Raw genomic sequence first — 18,068 nt, forward strand, 5'->3', positions numbered from 1 at the left:
GGTAAAATATATATTTTTGATTTTGAGGTGAACTGTCCCTTTAAGAGTGCAGCTTTCTAAAGACAAAGAGGCCCAAGCACACAACATTTAAAAAAGCCTCTTTTCCTAATGGACAATTGTGGTGCCAGCAGCCAGGGTCTGGAGATCTGTACACAGGAAAAGTCCATTATCACTCTGACTAATGGAGGAGGGGTGCGACTTCAAAACCAAACGTTGAGAAAAAGAAAAGAAAACAAGAGCGAGAAAAGATGACGCACATTGTACAAAGCAGTGTTTCTTTAATGGAGTCCATCAATAATGTTACTTTCCTGACTTTATTGTTGAGAGAGCAGCCGTATTATCAATCCTAGACATGGGCAGAAATTAAAGTTTTTTTGTTCTCAAGTGCATTTTTTAACAGACTTCGAATCAATGCGAAACAAATGTTTGGCAACACGCTAATGATGTCCTGCGTCTCTGGAACAAACTCTCTCTCCCTTTCTCGCTTGCTCTCGCCACCAAGACGAACCCGCAGCCAGTTTACATTCAGACGGGTGCGCTTGTTTTATATAAACAGACGGCCCTTGTGGCAAGGGGTTTGATTAGGAGGAGGCTCACAAATCCCATTAAAAGTCTATTCGTCCTTCACTTGGTGTTTGTTTGAAGACAGGAAGAGTAATAAGGGAGGAGGGAGGTGACTGGCAGTCTGTCGTTGTTGTTGTTGCTTCCGTGCCAGTTTGTGTTTATGCGCTGACGGTTAAAGACAGATATCACCCAGCAGCGAGGAGAAGATCTCTGCCAGTGATGTGGGCAGGAATCAAAAAACTTTCTTTTCTTTGAAACTACCTCCTCAACATGATTGAGTCACTGTTTATTACTAACACGATAACAATGACATGTCGCTTCTGTTTTGTGTGTCCATCTGCAGGTGAGTGTTCCTTTTAATGGTCACAGTCATCCTAAAAGCTCCTTGGTCTTGGCTGCAAGCTGTTTGTCAATGTCCACTGAGATTTTGTCTGACAATTGCTGAATCTGTGAAGGCAGGGAGAAAAGATGGAAAAGTATTAAACTATTTTGAATTCACCTTCCAGTAAAGGATGACATTATATGGCTACAATGTGACAGAACCGGTCTAATGATTAATTTCTCACTTTGGTGCCAAGTTGGCACTTACAAATAGCGGTAAAAAGCACTGGCAATTAATTATTAGGAAATGAGTCAGGCTTTAGCAATAATTTCCCTTTAGCTTCATGAAGCTCAATGAACACCTCTGTCTCTGTGTGTTAGCACTGCTGTTTCTTTCCTTCTCCCTGTCTCGTACCTGTTTTTCTACAAGTCTTATGGTGTCCTCCGAGTGTCCTTCCTTCGCCTTTTTGATCTGCGTGACAGCGTTGGATCGCACTCTCCTCAGCGAGTCTTTTGCCTTGTTGCTTAACTGTTTGGCCACCTTGGTGAGGTTCTCTCGGTATTCTCGTGTCACTCTGCAGGAAAGCAGAAGACCAAAGAGTAAGACTGAAGAAAGATAAACAGAGAAGGTAAAGCTTCCTGGGAGACATGTAAACGGATTATACCAAGCGAGGGTCCACACACACAAACTCATCCGTGCCCTTTATGAAGATATCCCACACATATATTTTACTTGGCCGGAGGTCTATTAACAGCCACCGAAGTATATTGGGGGATTCATTTGGGGCCATCCACGATCTATTAACAGGTACACAGCCATTCTGTGGGAAACATTGGATATGATTAGGGACTATTATTATGTCTGTGGGGAATGTACAATATGAAACCGCTTTTTAAAAGGTTGTTAAGCTCTCACTCTTGGGGAAACCATGAGAGCTGCCACGGTTATTTGATGACTTTTTTCAAATGTTTTGACAATTTATAGACTAAACAATTGACGATTAATCATGAAAATAATCGGCACATTAAACGATAACGAAAATATTATTTAGTTGCAGCCTTAGAAACCACATTTCCTTTCTTTTGAGAGGAGCCGTTGCAGCATTTGACAGGTGGCAAAAGACCACATATTCCTTACTCAAGTAAAAGTAAGAAAGTATAGGCTCTGAAATATATTCAAAGTATAAAAGTAAAAATTATCCCTCTGAGGGACGTTTCTGTGGAAGCAGTCTGTGTATCTGCAGGGTCTCTGCAGATACGAGACACTAACACGTCTTTTCTCCCCATTCGAGGTGTATGTACAGTGTTTGTACTTCATTACTTCTCACCTCTGGTACTTAAAACCAGACATGTTGGATAATAATATAAACCGGGCTAAACATTCACCTTGACTTCAGACTGCACACAGAAACCTGACGAGAAAGGGTTAGTCTGACTCTTTGATGGTCCTGTATGGAAAACAGAAAAAATATAACTGTGCAGAGGCAAAACAATGTCCTCACTTGTGCAAATGAGAGTCTTAAGTGCTTGTCAGCATCAAGTCTAATCATTTTAGTTCTGACTTCTAACGGCAATCACTTCCCAAGGTCTCAGACCAGAGCTGAAACATCCGTCATCCCGACAACTTTGCATTCACTTTGCATTTGTTAATCACTCAGAAAATCCTACTTCCCATTTCACTCTCCCTCTTTGTCCCTAATTGGCTTTTTTTTCGTTGTTTTTTGCCTCTGGGACTATTTGCAAACAATCCAAGTGCAGCGTCTATTTACCGCAAACAATACGGCCTAATTTTACTGATTCCAGGGCCAATCAAGGAGCGCCTTCTCTTTGGAAATGCAAATGGAGGCTCGGAGCGTGCCGAGACTGATTGCAGGGGGAAAGCAGTCTGACTCTTGTCTCCCTCCTCTGCCAGACTAACACCTGCTGCTCCACACGCACACACACACACACACACACACACACACACACACACACACACACACACACACACACACACACACACACACACACACACACACACACACACACACACACACACACACACACACACACACACATACATACAAGCCGGCATTCGTGCGTGTATACTTACATGCACATGTGTGCATATGTAAAAAAACATACTGTATATACAGACGGAGTGCTTTGGTGAGTGAGTGACGGATAGTTTTGTATGAGACTGTTTGACTTGGCAGAGAGAAAGAGGGAGAGAGAGGGAGCGAGTGAGGTCTACTCAGAACAGAGAGAGAGAGTGACCTGGCCCTCACATCAACACACTGGGGGTCTCTATACATCTACATACAAAAGTCAATAAATCTGTCAGTTACAACTCAGGCGAGGGGATTTATTGTCAGGGGGAAACTCAAAACCATGAATGAATCTTACTGTAAGTTTTAGCAATGATCATTTACACAATGTATTGATTAATTAATTGATTTAATTGGTTAAGAGAGCATAAATAAGATGTTTAAACTGACTTATTTTGTTTAAATAGATAAAATGTTCTAAAATCTATTGATAAAGATTTTGTCGATTGAGTAATTGATTGATCAGATCACTCAACCATTTCAGGGCTTATAAGAGTTCAAAAACATGGAAAATGTAGTAAAACGGAGAAACAACTGAAAGTAAGAGTGTGAGGGAAAAATCAAAAGAAGGAAAACGCTAAATGCAGGAAAGTGTTTCTGCCCTTGAGGTGTGTGTGTGTGTGTGTGTGTGTGTGTGTGTGTGTGTGTGTGTGTGTGTGTGTGTGTGTGTGTGTGTGTGTGTGTGTGAGAGAAAGCGACTCACTTGGGAACGGGCACCTTGATGATCGTCCCGTCCACCTCTGGGTTAAGGTTCATGCTACTCTCGCTCAGGGCACGGGCAGCAGCCGCTGTAGCCTGGGGGCGCACACACACACACACACACACATCTATGAAAGTGTGCTTTCTTCAGTGTGTAAATGGAAAAGCAGCGCTACAACTGCAGGTAGTGGCCCAGCTCCAGCTGGCAATCATTAAGGTGTTGTGGTGTGTATGTACTGTGTGTATGTGTGTCTTTGGCTGTGGTGTGTGTGTCTGGGGAAGCCCATGCAGTGTGGAAGTGCCTCGGGCCACTGTCAGCGCTCGGCCCTATGGGACAGGACTGAGAGGTTGCAGGGCAGGGCGTTGACCCGCGGTGACCTCACAGGAGAGTCTGCTTGTGCTTGTGGATGATACATGGACACACACACATGCACGCACGCACGCACGCACGCACGCACGCACACACGCTTTTGAGTTGGTATGTGTTCATTTTTTATACAATTTTTCATTTAGACGTACAACAAGGAACTTTTAACGGGATATAAACAGTCTCAATTTCATACTGATGTCTCTTTAAGACCTGCATAAGCAAACAAGAGCATTAGTGAGAAGATTGGCTGTTTCTGTATAGTTATTATAGTTATTCTTAACGCCTGTCACCAGGTCAGATTCTGACTCATCAGGGTCGGATAAGTCATTAAAATTAAAACTACTTTTTATGGTGGAGTGTTGAGGATGAATTCAGTAGTAGGAAAGAAGTTTCTCTGTAGTTTTGGTGGTATGGCACTAAAACAAAGTTTACTTCACATTACATTACATCACATTATAGTCACTAATCTTATTTAGCCACAAAATAGATAGGTTGCGTCATCGCCCTGCATCCTGCAAACAGCTGTATTTTTCTTTTTTTCCCTCGCTTTCTAAACAATTGCATACGCTAGCCTGAACAAGATCTTTATTACAGGGGACGGTGGTGCTCGTACCACTTTTGATCACAGGGATTGCCCAGAATTGACAAATATTAAAGTTCCTTGTAGCTGCTTTAATATATTTTCAAATATAAATAAATTCTAACTCTCTGAAGCTGATGGGTTTAATGACAGAACAAATGTACATGTATGATTTAATTCACTTTAACAGAGAGAGTTGTTCACCTTTCTTGTATTGTGATCAGATTTGTCATTTAACCAGCTCAATGGAGCTATGTGGGGAGAAAGGGAGGTCCAAACTCTGCTGGCTTTAACCAAGTTGGTCGAGGGCAGAAGTCCAACACATTTGGAGGTTAGAAGCATTTAGGTCACACATGTTGAAAGACATTAATATGTCATGGTCTTTTGGCAGGCGCCATTTTTGTGACATTTTGACACGGTTGAGGGGCAATTTTTCAGAACAACTGAGCCCATTTGAGTCTATTCTTTTTATTTCTGTCCAGGGTTAAGCACTGAAACAACGGCATGTTGCTGAGTGAACACTTGCTCACATTATTACTACTTTTTAGGTAATAAAACATCCACTTGCTCCAGTTCTCTTTGGATAAATATACGCATTCAGCATTATATAAGGACCTGTGCTTTTCCTTCCATGACACGTCAAAATGTCTCTTGCCGTGTCCCTTTCTGCAAATACAGTGATTTTATTGATTCCAATTCAAATCTGGAATCATCATGCATAACACTGTACATGGTACAACTGTCAAGATCTGATAAATTAGACACATTAAGATCAAAAGTAAAAACTTGTGTTTCTGATCTGCATTTAGAAACTACATCAACAGAAACAGATAGGGAGAACAGTCAAGGATTTGGAACAAGAAAATCCTCCTGCAAATTTGTCAAAATTGACTCGAAATGAAAACATCTGCAGAAAATTCCCTTCTCCTTGGCTGTTGTCTAAAATGGCTTATTGAGAAAGCTGAAAAAAGCAACTAATATTTCCCAAACACCATCTGTCATCTTTTTCAAAGGACGAAGATAATCAGAGGGAAATGAAAAGAAGAGAATTACGTCTTTTGTGAGGAAACAAGTGATCCAGTGTCAATGTGGACACTGGCTGGAGAGGCAGCTGTGCTTGTAAATGACAAAGATGCTGTTGAGAGGTTCTGAGGAGTGTTGGTGTACATTCGCACAATATCTGATAATGTCAGTTAATTAATATAGTGGCTTCTTTGGAGTTGTATTTGTTTGGTGGGCAGGCAAAAGAAGAAGCTTGCATGTTGACGTGAGACATCCATCAACCCATCAGTGCAGCACATACTACATTAGAACCAGAGAGCTTCAGTTAAATAGTGCATACAGATAAAGCGGGAGGAAGCCAAATCCTTTGAGTTACTGAAAACAAAGTCACACTCCTTGAACCAATTCTGCAACCGCATGACAATTCCCTTAGCTGAGCTTTACAAAGTGTGCAAATGTGCAATGCGGGGAAAAAAAAGCGCATAACATTTCCCTTTTTTTCTTTTTTACTCCTTTCTACCCTACTCCCCTTTCTCAACAGCTCCTTCTGGCCTTTTCCGCTGGGGGAAAGAAATGGCAGAGAGATTAAAGGGATTTATTTGTGCGCATTAAATTAATTCATGAAGTTTCTTTTCCTTTGTTGAAGTCATCCGGCGCACGGGGCCTCTGGTTGCTCTCTTTGAGAGTAGGGTGATAGATTCAGCCCATACCTATGTTTGATTGTTCTCAGCATCAAATTCATCAGCGTTTCCTCTCACTGACGACCACTCCGGTGGTTACGAGGGAAAAAAAAACGAACAGAAATTCTCTGGAAAGGCCAGGAAGGTTCTGGTTAATATGTTGGGAGAGGAAGAGAAATTACACCGGAGTTTCACATCAAACGCTCGACGGCACCGGATCAAAGCAAAGAGGCGAGCGGAATGTGGGCGAGAGTCCTGAAGAAAACACTTATGAACAAAGTGGTGGGATGCTTCACATGCACATACGCACACTCATCCTTAAACACACAAATTAGCTTGTGATCTAAGCATGGTGGTAGTTGTTGTTAGTTCCACTGTGCCCGTCCCAGGCTACTCTTAATGAATGAATGGAAAACAATGGTAAGGCCTCTGGAGTGCCTGGTAATGGATAGGCATCATTATAAGCCTATTAGCTCTGGGTACTGAGGACTCACCTCTGTGTGGAACATGGGTAACGTAGGGCACGAGAAGGTATGTGTGTGCGCGCATGAGTGTGTCTGTCAGTGTGTGTGGTCTGCGGTCTGAGTTTCTGGGAAGGAAATAGACTCACTAAAAGACCATTCAGCATGATTCAGGTTCAGGACTGGATTTCCAGATTTGAGATGCTGATACAAAGTTAGATTTGCATGTTGTTTTGTGTTATTGGTACAAAGGAGAACAAAGAGTTGAAACCACACCGCTCAGGTTCACAAAAGGTGACCGGGAGGAAAATAAAAGGTGGTGGAAGATAGGTGCGACAACAGGTGGTTCTCTGAAAGAACATTCTTCTTTTCAATGTCATCCATGCTCAAAAAAATGGTTAATATGATCTTGAAAAAATACATTGTGGACATGCAGGTCTCTGGAATCTGGAACGGGTTACCAAATCAAGTTAAAATGGCAAATTTAGATTTCTATCAGTTGTATTTTGTATCTCTTAAATTGCCTTTTCAACTTTCTTAACTGTGTCTTACACTTAATGTATTTATTTATATTTTTAGCCATGCTTGCAATTTGGCTCTGAAGTATCTCTACACTTCTGGATGGACCACAATGTGGGTAATGAGATCTAAGAGAACTAAACCATCAGTCATAGCGACTATTGATATATGATTATATAATGTCATGTTAAACGCTAAAAAAAGCTCATCAGATTTTCCAGACCACCAGAACGTCTGGACACGGAAAACGAGAACTGCTCTCATGGACAAAATTTCCTCCTGGAGCTTTGATAAGTACAGTGTTGTATCATCTAAAAAGGAAAGGAGGGAGTGAGAAAGGAGGAAAAAAAAGAAAAATAATCCATTCCTTCTCAACCTGGGGGTATAATGAGGTCATTTCCTATTCTGTGACAACTCACACACAGACATCACCACATCTCAGTGCACGCACACACAGAGTTTAGGCTCTTGTTGCTATCTTTCACCCCAGAACAAAGGGCTCCCTGAGTGATCAATCAATTAGCATCTGAGCTGGAGAGAGAGAGGCAGGTCAGGTTTCATTCAAACAGAGATGTGGGCTCAGAGCTCTGTTTTGGCTCACTTCTCCCTCTGTGAGGACCGTCTATCTGTCTGTGCTGTGGATTATTTTTATAAAGCTTTTGGTTACTTGTCTGCGTGAGACAAACAGATAGTGCTAGGAAGAATCTGTATGCGTGTGCTTGTGTTTGGCTTTGTGTGTGTGTGTGTGTGTGTGATCATCTTACCTCTGGGAAGCTGCTCATGTTGACCATAATGACCTGAGGTGATTTCATGGAGACCTGACCCAGCTGGTTGAGAGGAAACTTCCCATCTCGAGTCGTCACCACAATGTGATCCAGAGCTCCTAAACAAATACATATAAATCAGATTGTTTATATACTTACTTCTTTTTACCTACATGGACTTTTTTTGGCATCATTTAACTGTTGCCAAGAGCACTGCGCTTACCCTGAAGATATATAGCCTCATATCTTTATTGTGATATGAGACTATATATCTTCTAAGATTTGGATATCGTTGTATAGCAAAGGTGTTGTCTTTTCCTGGTTTTAAAGGCTGTATTTTAGTTAAGTGATGTGTTTTTTTTAATCCACATTACTAATGATTACATATTAAAAATTTCAATGTATTAACATTTTGTGAAAATACCAACAGTAATCCCTGAAATATTGTCGCAATATCAATATTGAGGTTTTTAAAGATATTGTGATTTCTGATTTTGTTGCTCAGTCCTAACATTTATTAAGTGCTTTTAAAGAGATGTCAAAATATCAACATACATATTGAGTATCATGATATGGCCTTACATTGCAATATTATTTTAAGGCCATATTGCTAATCCTTAAATCAGCAATAAATGTTGTACATGTTTGAAATTCAAGTTTATCAATATAGTTTTGTAGTTACATTTATAATTATTATTTAAAATGATCTAAATTTCAATGACATCTACTGTTTGAAATTTAATATTTTCTTACATCCAGAGGTGGGTAGTAATGCAGTAATTACATGTACTTGAGTAACTTTTTTGAGTAAACTGTACTTTTCGGAGTAGTTTTAATGCATCATACTTTATCATTTGCACTGGCCAGGTTGTGGTAAATATTGTAGATTTTCTGGTTTGATGACTCTGTTTCCATGGTTAGGGTTAGGGTTATAAAGGAAAACATGGAGTCGTTCATTCAGTCAGACACACAGATTAACAAATAAATAGAAAGACAGATTAATCAGCAGCACAAAGCACAGATGGCATGAGCAAGTAAAAATAAATAAATGCATTTGTGACCACTCTAAGGCTGCTCCATGATGTCTCTCCTTACTGCCAACACTGAGAAAAAGAAACAAAGGTAAGTTTGCCCACATGAGCTGAATTCTGTCCCCTCCCTCCTTCTCTTCCTCTCTCCTTTTACTCCCTCACTCTGTCCATCCGCCCCTCTCCTCCATCTGGCTAACCTCAGACGCGGTTGTTTCCTTCTTCTCCACCTCTGCCTTACATCACCCGCTCCCTGTGCTCACCCACTGGGGGCTGTGCTGGTGGTGTGTGTGGAAAAGGGGGGGTGAAGGGGAGGTGAGGCAGTGGTGTAATTTTTCTCTATATGACCTATTAATCATATGATTTCAAAAAGGCACAAAAAGAGGGGATTCGATGCAGAATAATTAGTTAAAATAAAAGTTTCATATGATGTGATGACACTGATGCCTTTTATTAAAAGACTGCAGCCCAACTAAATTACTGTCTACCTGCCTGCCAATTATTCTGTCTCTCTGTTTGACTTCAAACATCCATTAGTCTGCAACATGCCCGTCCTGCTGTCCATCTCAAAGTGCCTCTCTGTGTACATGCTGACTGCTCATGTCCATACTTGTGACCTCCTGCCTGTCTGTCTTTGTTACCTGTGCACTGACAATGAGAACCTACACATCTGCTTGTGCTTGAGTAGGCCAGAAAGACTTAGAAGAAGAAGATTAGTGGAGGGTGGAGTTTTAACTACAAAGGTGGAGGGTGTGTAGGGGTAGCGGGGTTGAGAAACAGGAGGTAGAGCAGAGGATGGCTAAGAAAGCATTGACCAAACTGCTCTATGTCAAAATATTACAATCACTGATAATATGATAGACATTATATAAATGTACACTACTAATTTTTTGCTTTTCATCTAAATCGAAGATGGTTTTAGAGACTTTATACTCTCGTGGTCACAAAGAGCTCACAAGGAAATAGCTGGTTAGGAGCATAAGCTGATACTGCAGCTGGACTTTTTCTGTTGTCAACATCAGACAGCGAGTAAAAAGGTACAGGGAAAGATGCATCCTGCTGTGAAACAGTCAACCTGTTCAACAGAAATGTGAATAAACATGTTTAGTTTAGCTTTAGGATACATACAGTAAATGTGTCATCATCACATGGTTAGTCCACGTCGTATTTTTAACACAAACTAGCCAACTTCTGGAAACACAACACGCGTCATCATCACCTTTTAAGTTGATATGATGAACAGTTATGGCTCTGTTTTTGGTCTCCACAATCTCCTAAAGGAAATATCTGGCTCTTTAGTTGCTAAATACTCCACTATGGTCACTAACTTTGTCCATCTGTTGTTTGGTGCTAGACAGATAGCATGTGGCTGTTTTTTTTTAGAGCTTTAAGGTGTTTGAACAAGGTGTGCATGAGAGTAATTCCAAACAAAAAAAGCTGCAGGCTGTAAAACCAAAACAATTAGCCAAAAGTTGCAAAAACGAGAGGAAAACTACAGAGTCAGGTGATAATTATCTGTGGGTTCACATACAAGAAGTAATTTGCTCCATTCTTATTATAAAAAATATTCATTATGGCAGCTTTGATGTGCTATACTGTCTCCAGTAAATGTAAAAACATTCATTTGCAGTTTTACTGGGTTTTTTGTTAGTGCAGACTCCAAGGAGACAACGGCCCACCCAAGGGATAGTCAGGCAACTTGTCATTTCTTTCTATTGATTCAACAAATAAGATAGGACATGTTGATTGGTTATCTTCAGACCTGTTTGTAGGTTGCTTTCCTTTAGAAAGAGCCAGGCTAGCTGTTTCCCTCTGCTTCCAGGCTTTATGCTAGGCTAAGCTAATCAGCTCCTGGCTGAACCCTTACATTGAACAGATGCACATGAGAACGATATAAATGTTCTTACCGAAACCAAATATGTATTTGTTTTCCCAAAATGTCAACCTATTCTCCAAAACTCTTATCTACAAGTTGGAAGACGTGGTCCCTGAATGTATTTTGAGTTATTTAAAGGATTTTTTTTCTGGTACTAATGTTAGTAGTGCTACTCGACTCTGTCTTGACAAAGTTTCCATGGAAACAGAGACAGTTTTCGAGCCAGATTACCCATCTGGGACAACCCACAATGTGGTGGTCACAGCATTGATCCCTTCTCTGTGCATCTATCTATGATGGTTTGCTGTATGTTTTGCGACACAGAAACAAACACATGCACACAAACTGTACATAGAGTCATATCCCTGCACACACACACACACACACACACACACACACACACACACACACACACACACACACACACACACACACACACACACACACACACACACACACACACACACACACACACACACACACACACACACACACACACTTAAGCTTAATGAGAGCCAGATGAGTGGTTCATGGAACAAACACACACACATTCAGACAACTGACGTCATTTCATTCCACCATCTCATCTCTCCTGTCAGCTCTAAGTCCTGCTGCCTCCCTGGATTACTGTGCAGCTGGACAGAAGAGAAGAAGAGAGGAGGATGGAGGGACTGGAGGAGAGCAGTGAAGGAGAGAGAGACGGAAGGAAAGAAGATGGCACTGACAAGAGAAACAGGAGGAGGACTGAAGAGTTGGAAGAAGGGAAGAGGCGACCTCTTGAAACTTCTTGACCTGTGAACAAATGTTTCCCTGTGGGTCAGTAAGACATTTATATTCACAAGTGAGACAGAAACTGAAAATATGGTGTGAGCGGAGGCCAACATACAAAGCTGGGAACTGTTGGAAAAACAAAAGAAAAGAGTAAGTGATGGAGAGATAAAGGGAGGTCCAGAAGATAGAAAATGACTCAGACCATGAAATTGCTAAATGATGAGCGGAAGAAGGAAACAGCTGAAGTGAACAAGATGAGGCGTTCAGTATCAAAATCAAGGTTGTTGATGTTGTGTGTGAAAGTAAAAAGCCTGCACATGATGCAGATCAAATGTCAGAGAAAGCGCACTTTCATCTGAAGAGAGAAAAAAAGACACCATAAGTTTGAAGTCTGATTCTAGCAGCTGCCTCCTCCCTCAGGAGCCTCCGTTATACACCCCACCTCTGACTCCCTAGAGCCCAGCTCCCATTTGTTAGAACCCAGAGGCAACGGGTCAAGACCTGGATATAGTTCAGGAAACTGAGGTCAAACCTGGGTCAAGGTAAGGTCACACTGCAGGCTCACTCTCAGCCCTTAGGCACTTTGTCAGGTAGATGCAAACAAAGAGGAAGACTTACTGACTTTTATCCCAAAGTTAAAATGTGCCTGTGGTTTGCCGTTAAGAAGGAGAGGCCTTGAGTGTATAGTACATGATCTGGTTGAAAAATGCAGTCAGTCAATGCATAATTCATGTATGTATATCTTGTGGTTTTTGGAATTAATCTTTTTTAAATTCAGTAGAAAATCAACAAATAAGGAAGCCAACGTGTGACATCAGCACTTGGTGATTCATGCACATAGTAATGTTTTGAGGTATCTCATGGTTGTAGCCAGATGCAGAATGATGATGAATATATTTACTCTGGACAGAGGAAGTGGTGAGCCATGTTTGTAGAGATGTTACCGAAGAACATTCTTTGGAAAAATTGGATTCACGTTAGTTTCAGTCTAGGGATAAAACATTTTGTTAGTCTGGTTGGACTGCAGAAATCCATGACATCACAGCTCTACCTTTGAAGATCAAACCTGCAGAGGTGTGTAGTAACGAGTTATATTTACTCCGTTACATGTACATGAGTAGATCGTATAGTAGTAGAGATTATATGCCCTTTACACTGCGTAAGCTCCGAATGATAACAGAATTTATCTTGGGGGATCTTTTAATTCGAGCGGGTCTAGACCGTACTGTGGACGAGAGAAAACTCCCTTATAACAGGCAGAAACCTCGAGACATATCCACATGGAGGTGTAAAGTGATATTAATGGTAATGGGAGTGGTAATAATATTGAAAGAAATAATAATTAAAATAATGATAGCATAGATTGAGTTGATTAAAAAATGTTATTAGTCATGTGTAAAGCCAAAAATACACTATCACCTAATAATCTATTGGAGTTGTTTATATCAAGATTAAATGACAAGGATCATACAGGGACATTTGATGTCAAAAGTGTGTACACACACACTACATGTGTATCATGTATGTGATAAGCAGTTGTGTATTTTAGTACGTTCTTTTTGCTTTCTGTAAGGTGACATTTTTAACTTGACAGCCAATGTATGTGTGTATTTTTTGCCCTGATAGTAACTGTTCAGTTTCATACACAAGGGTGTAAAAAGAAAAGACAGCGAGTGATACAAAGTCACAAACACAGACAATATGCGAGGGAGATAAACTGAATACCTGGCGAGGTTCGGATGCTGAGGTTGCGTGTAAAGTCATCTTTGAGTGCATCGAGAACAGCTCTCATGTCCGCCTGCACTTCATCGAGACTGATGATGTCTTCCACCAGCGCTGAATTAATATTCACCTTAGCCGACTGGCCCTTTGCCTTGGCTTGGAAGACGAAAAGAGGGGAAAGAAGAAAAGCAGTGAGGGGAGAGTGGAGACTCTAAGACAAATAATATCTAATCAAGTAACCCACACTGATGCAAACAGAACTGCAGACGTTGAACTCATGTGAACTCCAGTCTCCTCACTGACCTTTTGCCTTCTTGGTGGCATAGAGCCTGGTGCATGCAGCGGGGAGGGAGGTGGTGTTTGGGTACAGAAGCGGTGCACGGACTCTGGAGGTGGCCACGAGGGGAGACCTGACCTGTCGCACCAGGGACTGACACAACAGCGGTCGCAGCAGGTTCAAAGCCATAACTGTCAAGACAGAAGAGGGAAGTGGGAGAGAGTGAATGAAAATGTTGTTGAAGTATTTGTTGAGTTTTGAAGGACAACATTTGACATAACTTGATATGGCTCACAGATAGGTTGAAGGCTCCTCTGGTAATATCTATTATAATGAAGTAATAGCTCATGTCAGCCAGTAGGAGGTAGGCCTACATCTTGTTCTAATGTATTACAGTGCCAGACCATGTGTTTTTTTTCTCTTGACAACTAGATTATAGTAGTTTGTTCCAAACAAGAAATAAAATAGAGCCAAACCATTTAACGCCATCTTTTCTCTGCAGCCAACACTAATTTCCCAGTTTATTAGTTTCACCTGACTAAACTAATTCAGTCTCATATAACAGTCCTACAGTAAATCCAACATTCATGAAGGCCTTTGAGACTGTTTGAGAGAGGTGTTGATTCATCTTTATCATCATTTTGGGGGTTTGTGACGTTGAATTGTGTTAAATTATACTATAAGGTGTTGTTAAGCCTACCCTCATTGATGTAAGTGGGGTGGACAAAAAAGTAGAAATGCCTGTCTGTAAAATGCAACACAGTTCAACAGCACCTTTAGCTGTTGGCTACAGAACGATTATCAAGTTGAATCAACACCTCTCTGAAACAGTTTAAAAAAAAACTCAAAATAATAACCTTTATGAAGGGAGGATTTATTACAGGACTGTTTAATTAGAATGCATTCGTTTCAGGCAGGTGTTCCTTGTAAACTTGCGTCTGACTGTAGAAACATTATTTGACCACAAGATAATGGGTATATTTAAATACATAAGTCAAGAGACTGACTTTAAGATAAAAAGTCAGTGTATGGCATGTACAGTTTTGTGATATTCAGCAAATAGTATACCTGATAAGGTATGTCACCACAAGGATGCTAAAATCCTATATAAGTCCAATATTGCCACAAAGCTTTCCAACGCCCAGAGATGTCAAAGTAATATCCACCACAATATTGATGGTATGGCCAAATCTGTGACAACTGACAAATTTATATGGCCTCATGGTACATACTGTCATATCATCAACCCCTGTTCAACTAAACATAGTTAATTTATCATCAAAACTGCTGTTGAATAATTGTCTGGTGTTTGACTCCTTGATTAACTGTAGGCATGCATGAGATATTTCTGGATATTGGGGAAATTATGTTATTGGTCATCAGCTGATAATGACATTAAATAGAGCCAATAATCTGAGGCAAATTGCTTTTATTGACTTAACAAGCTCAGTATCTACACACTCAAATACAATAGGTGGTGATATGCACCTTTTAAAATTGGTTTAAAGTTCGTTACTAAACAAGAAGAGGAAGAAGACAACTATAGAGCCCCTCAGGTTATAATTAATAACATTAATAACAAGTGCATTCCAACTTGTTGAGTTCATTCCTGGTATTGTGCTTTTCAGCTCACAGACATGACTTACTGGGACACTTTGGGAACTTAGCCCTTGGTTTTCCTGCTATGACAAGTCAAAATGTCCACCGTGAAAAAGGTCTAATCATTTCTTGACTCATACATGAATCATTTGGTCTATAAAATGGTAGACAATGGCAAAAACTGCCTGCCATACTTTCTGAAAGGCAAAGGAAATGTTTTGATTTGTTCGACTGACTCAGCACTTAAAAATATTCTGTTTTTCATCACAGTAGACCGTGTAAAAGACTAAACCTCACAATTGAGAAGGTGAAACTGGGAAACCCATGGCATTTTTGCTAAAACTAATAAATAAAATACATAAAATCAAGTTATATATTAAATTGATCAACTGGTCAACGGTTTCAGCGCTTGGATATCAGACTGTGCCTTTAATGAGAAGTACGGAGGAGGAAAACAGGGTCTTGTAGACATCACTGCTGCTATAGAACTTCCTGCACTCAACTCTACAGGCTACAGTATATGCAATTACACAGTTAACACTCGGTCCATGCACAGTTGTTTGGGCATTCCTGAAGGGGAGCCATTCAAATCATACAACAATATGAGACCAACCACTCCTTTTCAACGGTCTAACCACCTCCCACCACGCACACTGGCTCTCAAGTGTGAACTGTGTCAGTGAACCTCGGTGAACACACAAGCACAGACAAACTCTGAGATATGGAAGCCCACAGACACAAACACACGCTAAAGTTGGTCTTTCACAGTCAGTGGCTGTGAACAGCTCGCTGTGTACTGCAGCCTGACTGACATCCTCTATTGTGTGGTGTGTATTTATAACTGGAAGCTGTGAGGAGAAACAAATCATACTGCTGCATTAAAGACAGCCGTTTTACAAATGAGAGGAAATTAAATGTTTTGAAATATTTTTTTTTCCTGTAATATAATACAGAATTTGGATTTCCAGTTCCAAGCAAAATGTAATGAAATTAGCTTGACTGGTGAGTGAAAAGCTTAAGATTTTTCCATTTTTTTCAATTAGATACTACCAGTTTTATCTCTTTATATTATGCTCTAAATGCTGCATTAAATATATTATCTCAAGACGGCCAGAAATATACTAAATTGCTTTTTACTCAAATGTATGTTCTCATTTTGCCAGAAACAAAAAATAATGAGTTTTTGTTTAAAAACAATCAGAATAACAATTAAATAATCCATCATGTATCTTTTTTGTGTAACTGTAGATTGTAAACTCGTCTTCAGGTAATTTAAAGCACCAAAATCCTCGATAAAATACTGTCCATGGTGTTAATCCAACACTGACTCCAGATACTAACCTAAATCCAAAAATATCCTTACGACAATATTTTGGCTAGACTGTGTGGACCACCACCTACAACACAAACCCATGACAGGCATCTGTGGCTGGCAGGTTTCCTGACAAGCTGATATGATACAGTGCACTGTGGCAGAGCAGATAGGCTCAGATGTGGGACGGTGACGGATCTCTTTAGAGTGGAAGTCGAGCAGAAAAAGCGAGGCACAGGTGTTCAGTGGGATACTGTAGCCTTATATCCTGTAGATTTCACACACAGCAGCAGCTGCAGACACACCTCTACTTCTTCCAGTGGCAGAAGCCAGCTGGTGAGCCCGCATGATCTCTCACTCATCGGCACACTTTACAGCTTGAGCAGAAAATAATACACCAGAGTATCTGATGAAGCTCTGCCACGATAAACAAACTGCTCAGGCTGCACATGCTGATTATTTTGAATATCATTTAACCTTCCAATTATTTTTTGTTTAATGAATTAACTGTTTGGTCGATAAACTGCCAGAAAATTGTGGAAAATTATGCTCTCAACTTTCTACTGCCCAAAGTGGCATGTACATATTTTATTTTTTATCCAAAGCCCAAAGATATTAAAATTACAATGTTATGAATGCTCACATTTCAGAAGCTTGAACTAACAAATGTTTATTTTTGCTAAAAAAAAAATTGCTTTATAATTGATTATCATATTGGTTGCCAATAATTTAATCTGTCGATCACTGAATTTTTTTTAGCACTAGCTCACTCACTATGAACACACAATTTAAGTAATAAGTCTCTTCATATGTGATCATCAGGCTTTACTAACTTGATCCCAATGCATCCTTAATGAGTCTGATTTCTATCAAAATCAACCCTGAAAAATAAAATTAACAGTTTAGCTTGAGGCTGTCGAGGCCTTTACTAACACTATATATCAACAATAGGACATATTATTTGTAACTGACTGGTGTTAACACTTTATGTAAGTGAAGCTATGTGAAGGTCGCTGTGATGGGGCCGTGCAAACAGCGCTGCTTCGCCCTCTTCTGTACACACTACAGGCAAACGCTAATATAAAGCGCCACCACGTAGTTTATAAACATGAAACTGCCGAAAATTTCAGCTACGATCCTGCGAAACACGCCTTCAACTGTAAATAGCACAAAGAGAATACCTACTTTCAAGTTTACAGTCCTCACAGACGCATGTTAGCTAGGAAGAAGCGACGTTTGACATATATTTCGTCATCAACACGCGCGGACATATGCGACGTCCGGTTTTGTGTTCGATACTGTATACGGCGTATCCCGAATGACCGGGGTTCCTGCCTGAAGCTTCAAAAGAAGCTGGCTCGCAGAGGCGAGGAGAGAGATGCGGGAGAGACCAAACAACAAAACGAGTGCCTCCTCTCGACTCCACTGCCAGTTAA

General features: G+C 40.5%; 1 protein-coding gene across 1 annotated transcript; it reads right to left on the reverse strand.

The window, feature by feature from the left end:
• Window positions 1-258: 258 nt before the first annotated feature.
• mrrf (mitochondrial ribosome recycling factor) lies at window positions 259-17,873 on the reverse strand. The gene is made up of 7 exons (XM_073477357.1): window positions 17,818-17,873; window positions 13,748-13,912; window positions 13,448-13,600; window positions 8,048-8,166; window positions 3,676-3,767; window positions 1,301-1,460; window positions 259-1,011 (listed from the first exon to the last, which is right to left on the reverse strand). The coding sequence occupies exons 2-7, from the start codon at window positions 13,908-13,910 to the stop codon at window positions 934-936; spliced, it is 765 nt and encodes a 254-aa protein (XP_073333458.1). The 5' UTR covers window positions 13,911-13,912; window positions 17,818-17,873; the 3' UTR covers window positions 259-933.
• Between the last annotated feature and the right edge of the window lie 195 nt (window positions 17,874-18,068).

The sequence above is a fragment of the Pagrus major genome, chromosome 12 (genome assembly GCF_040436345.1).
Source record: "Pagrus major chromosome 12, Pma_NU_1.0".
Taxonomy (NCBI): domain Eukaryota; kingdom Metazoa; phylum Chordata; class Actinopteri; order Spariformes; family Sparidae; genus Pagrus; species Pagrus major.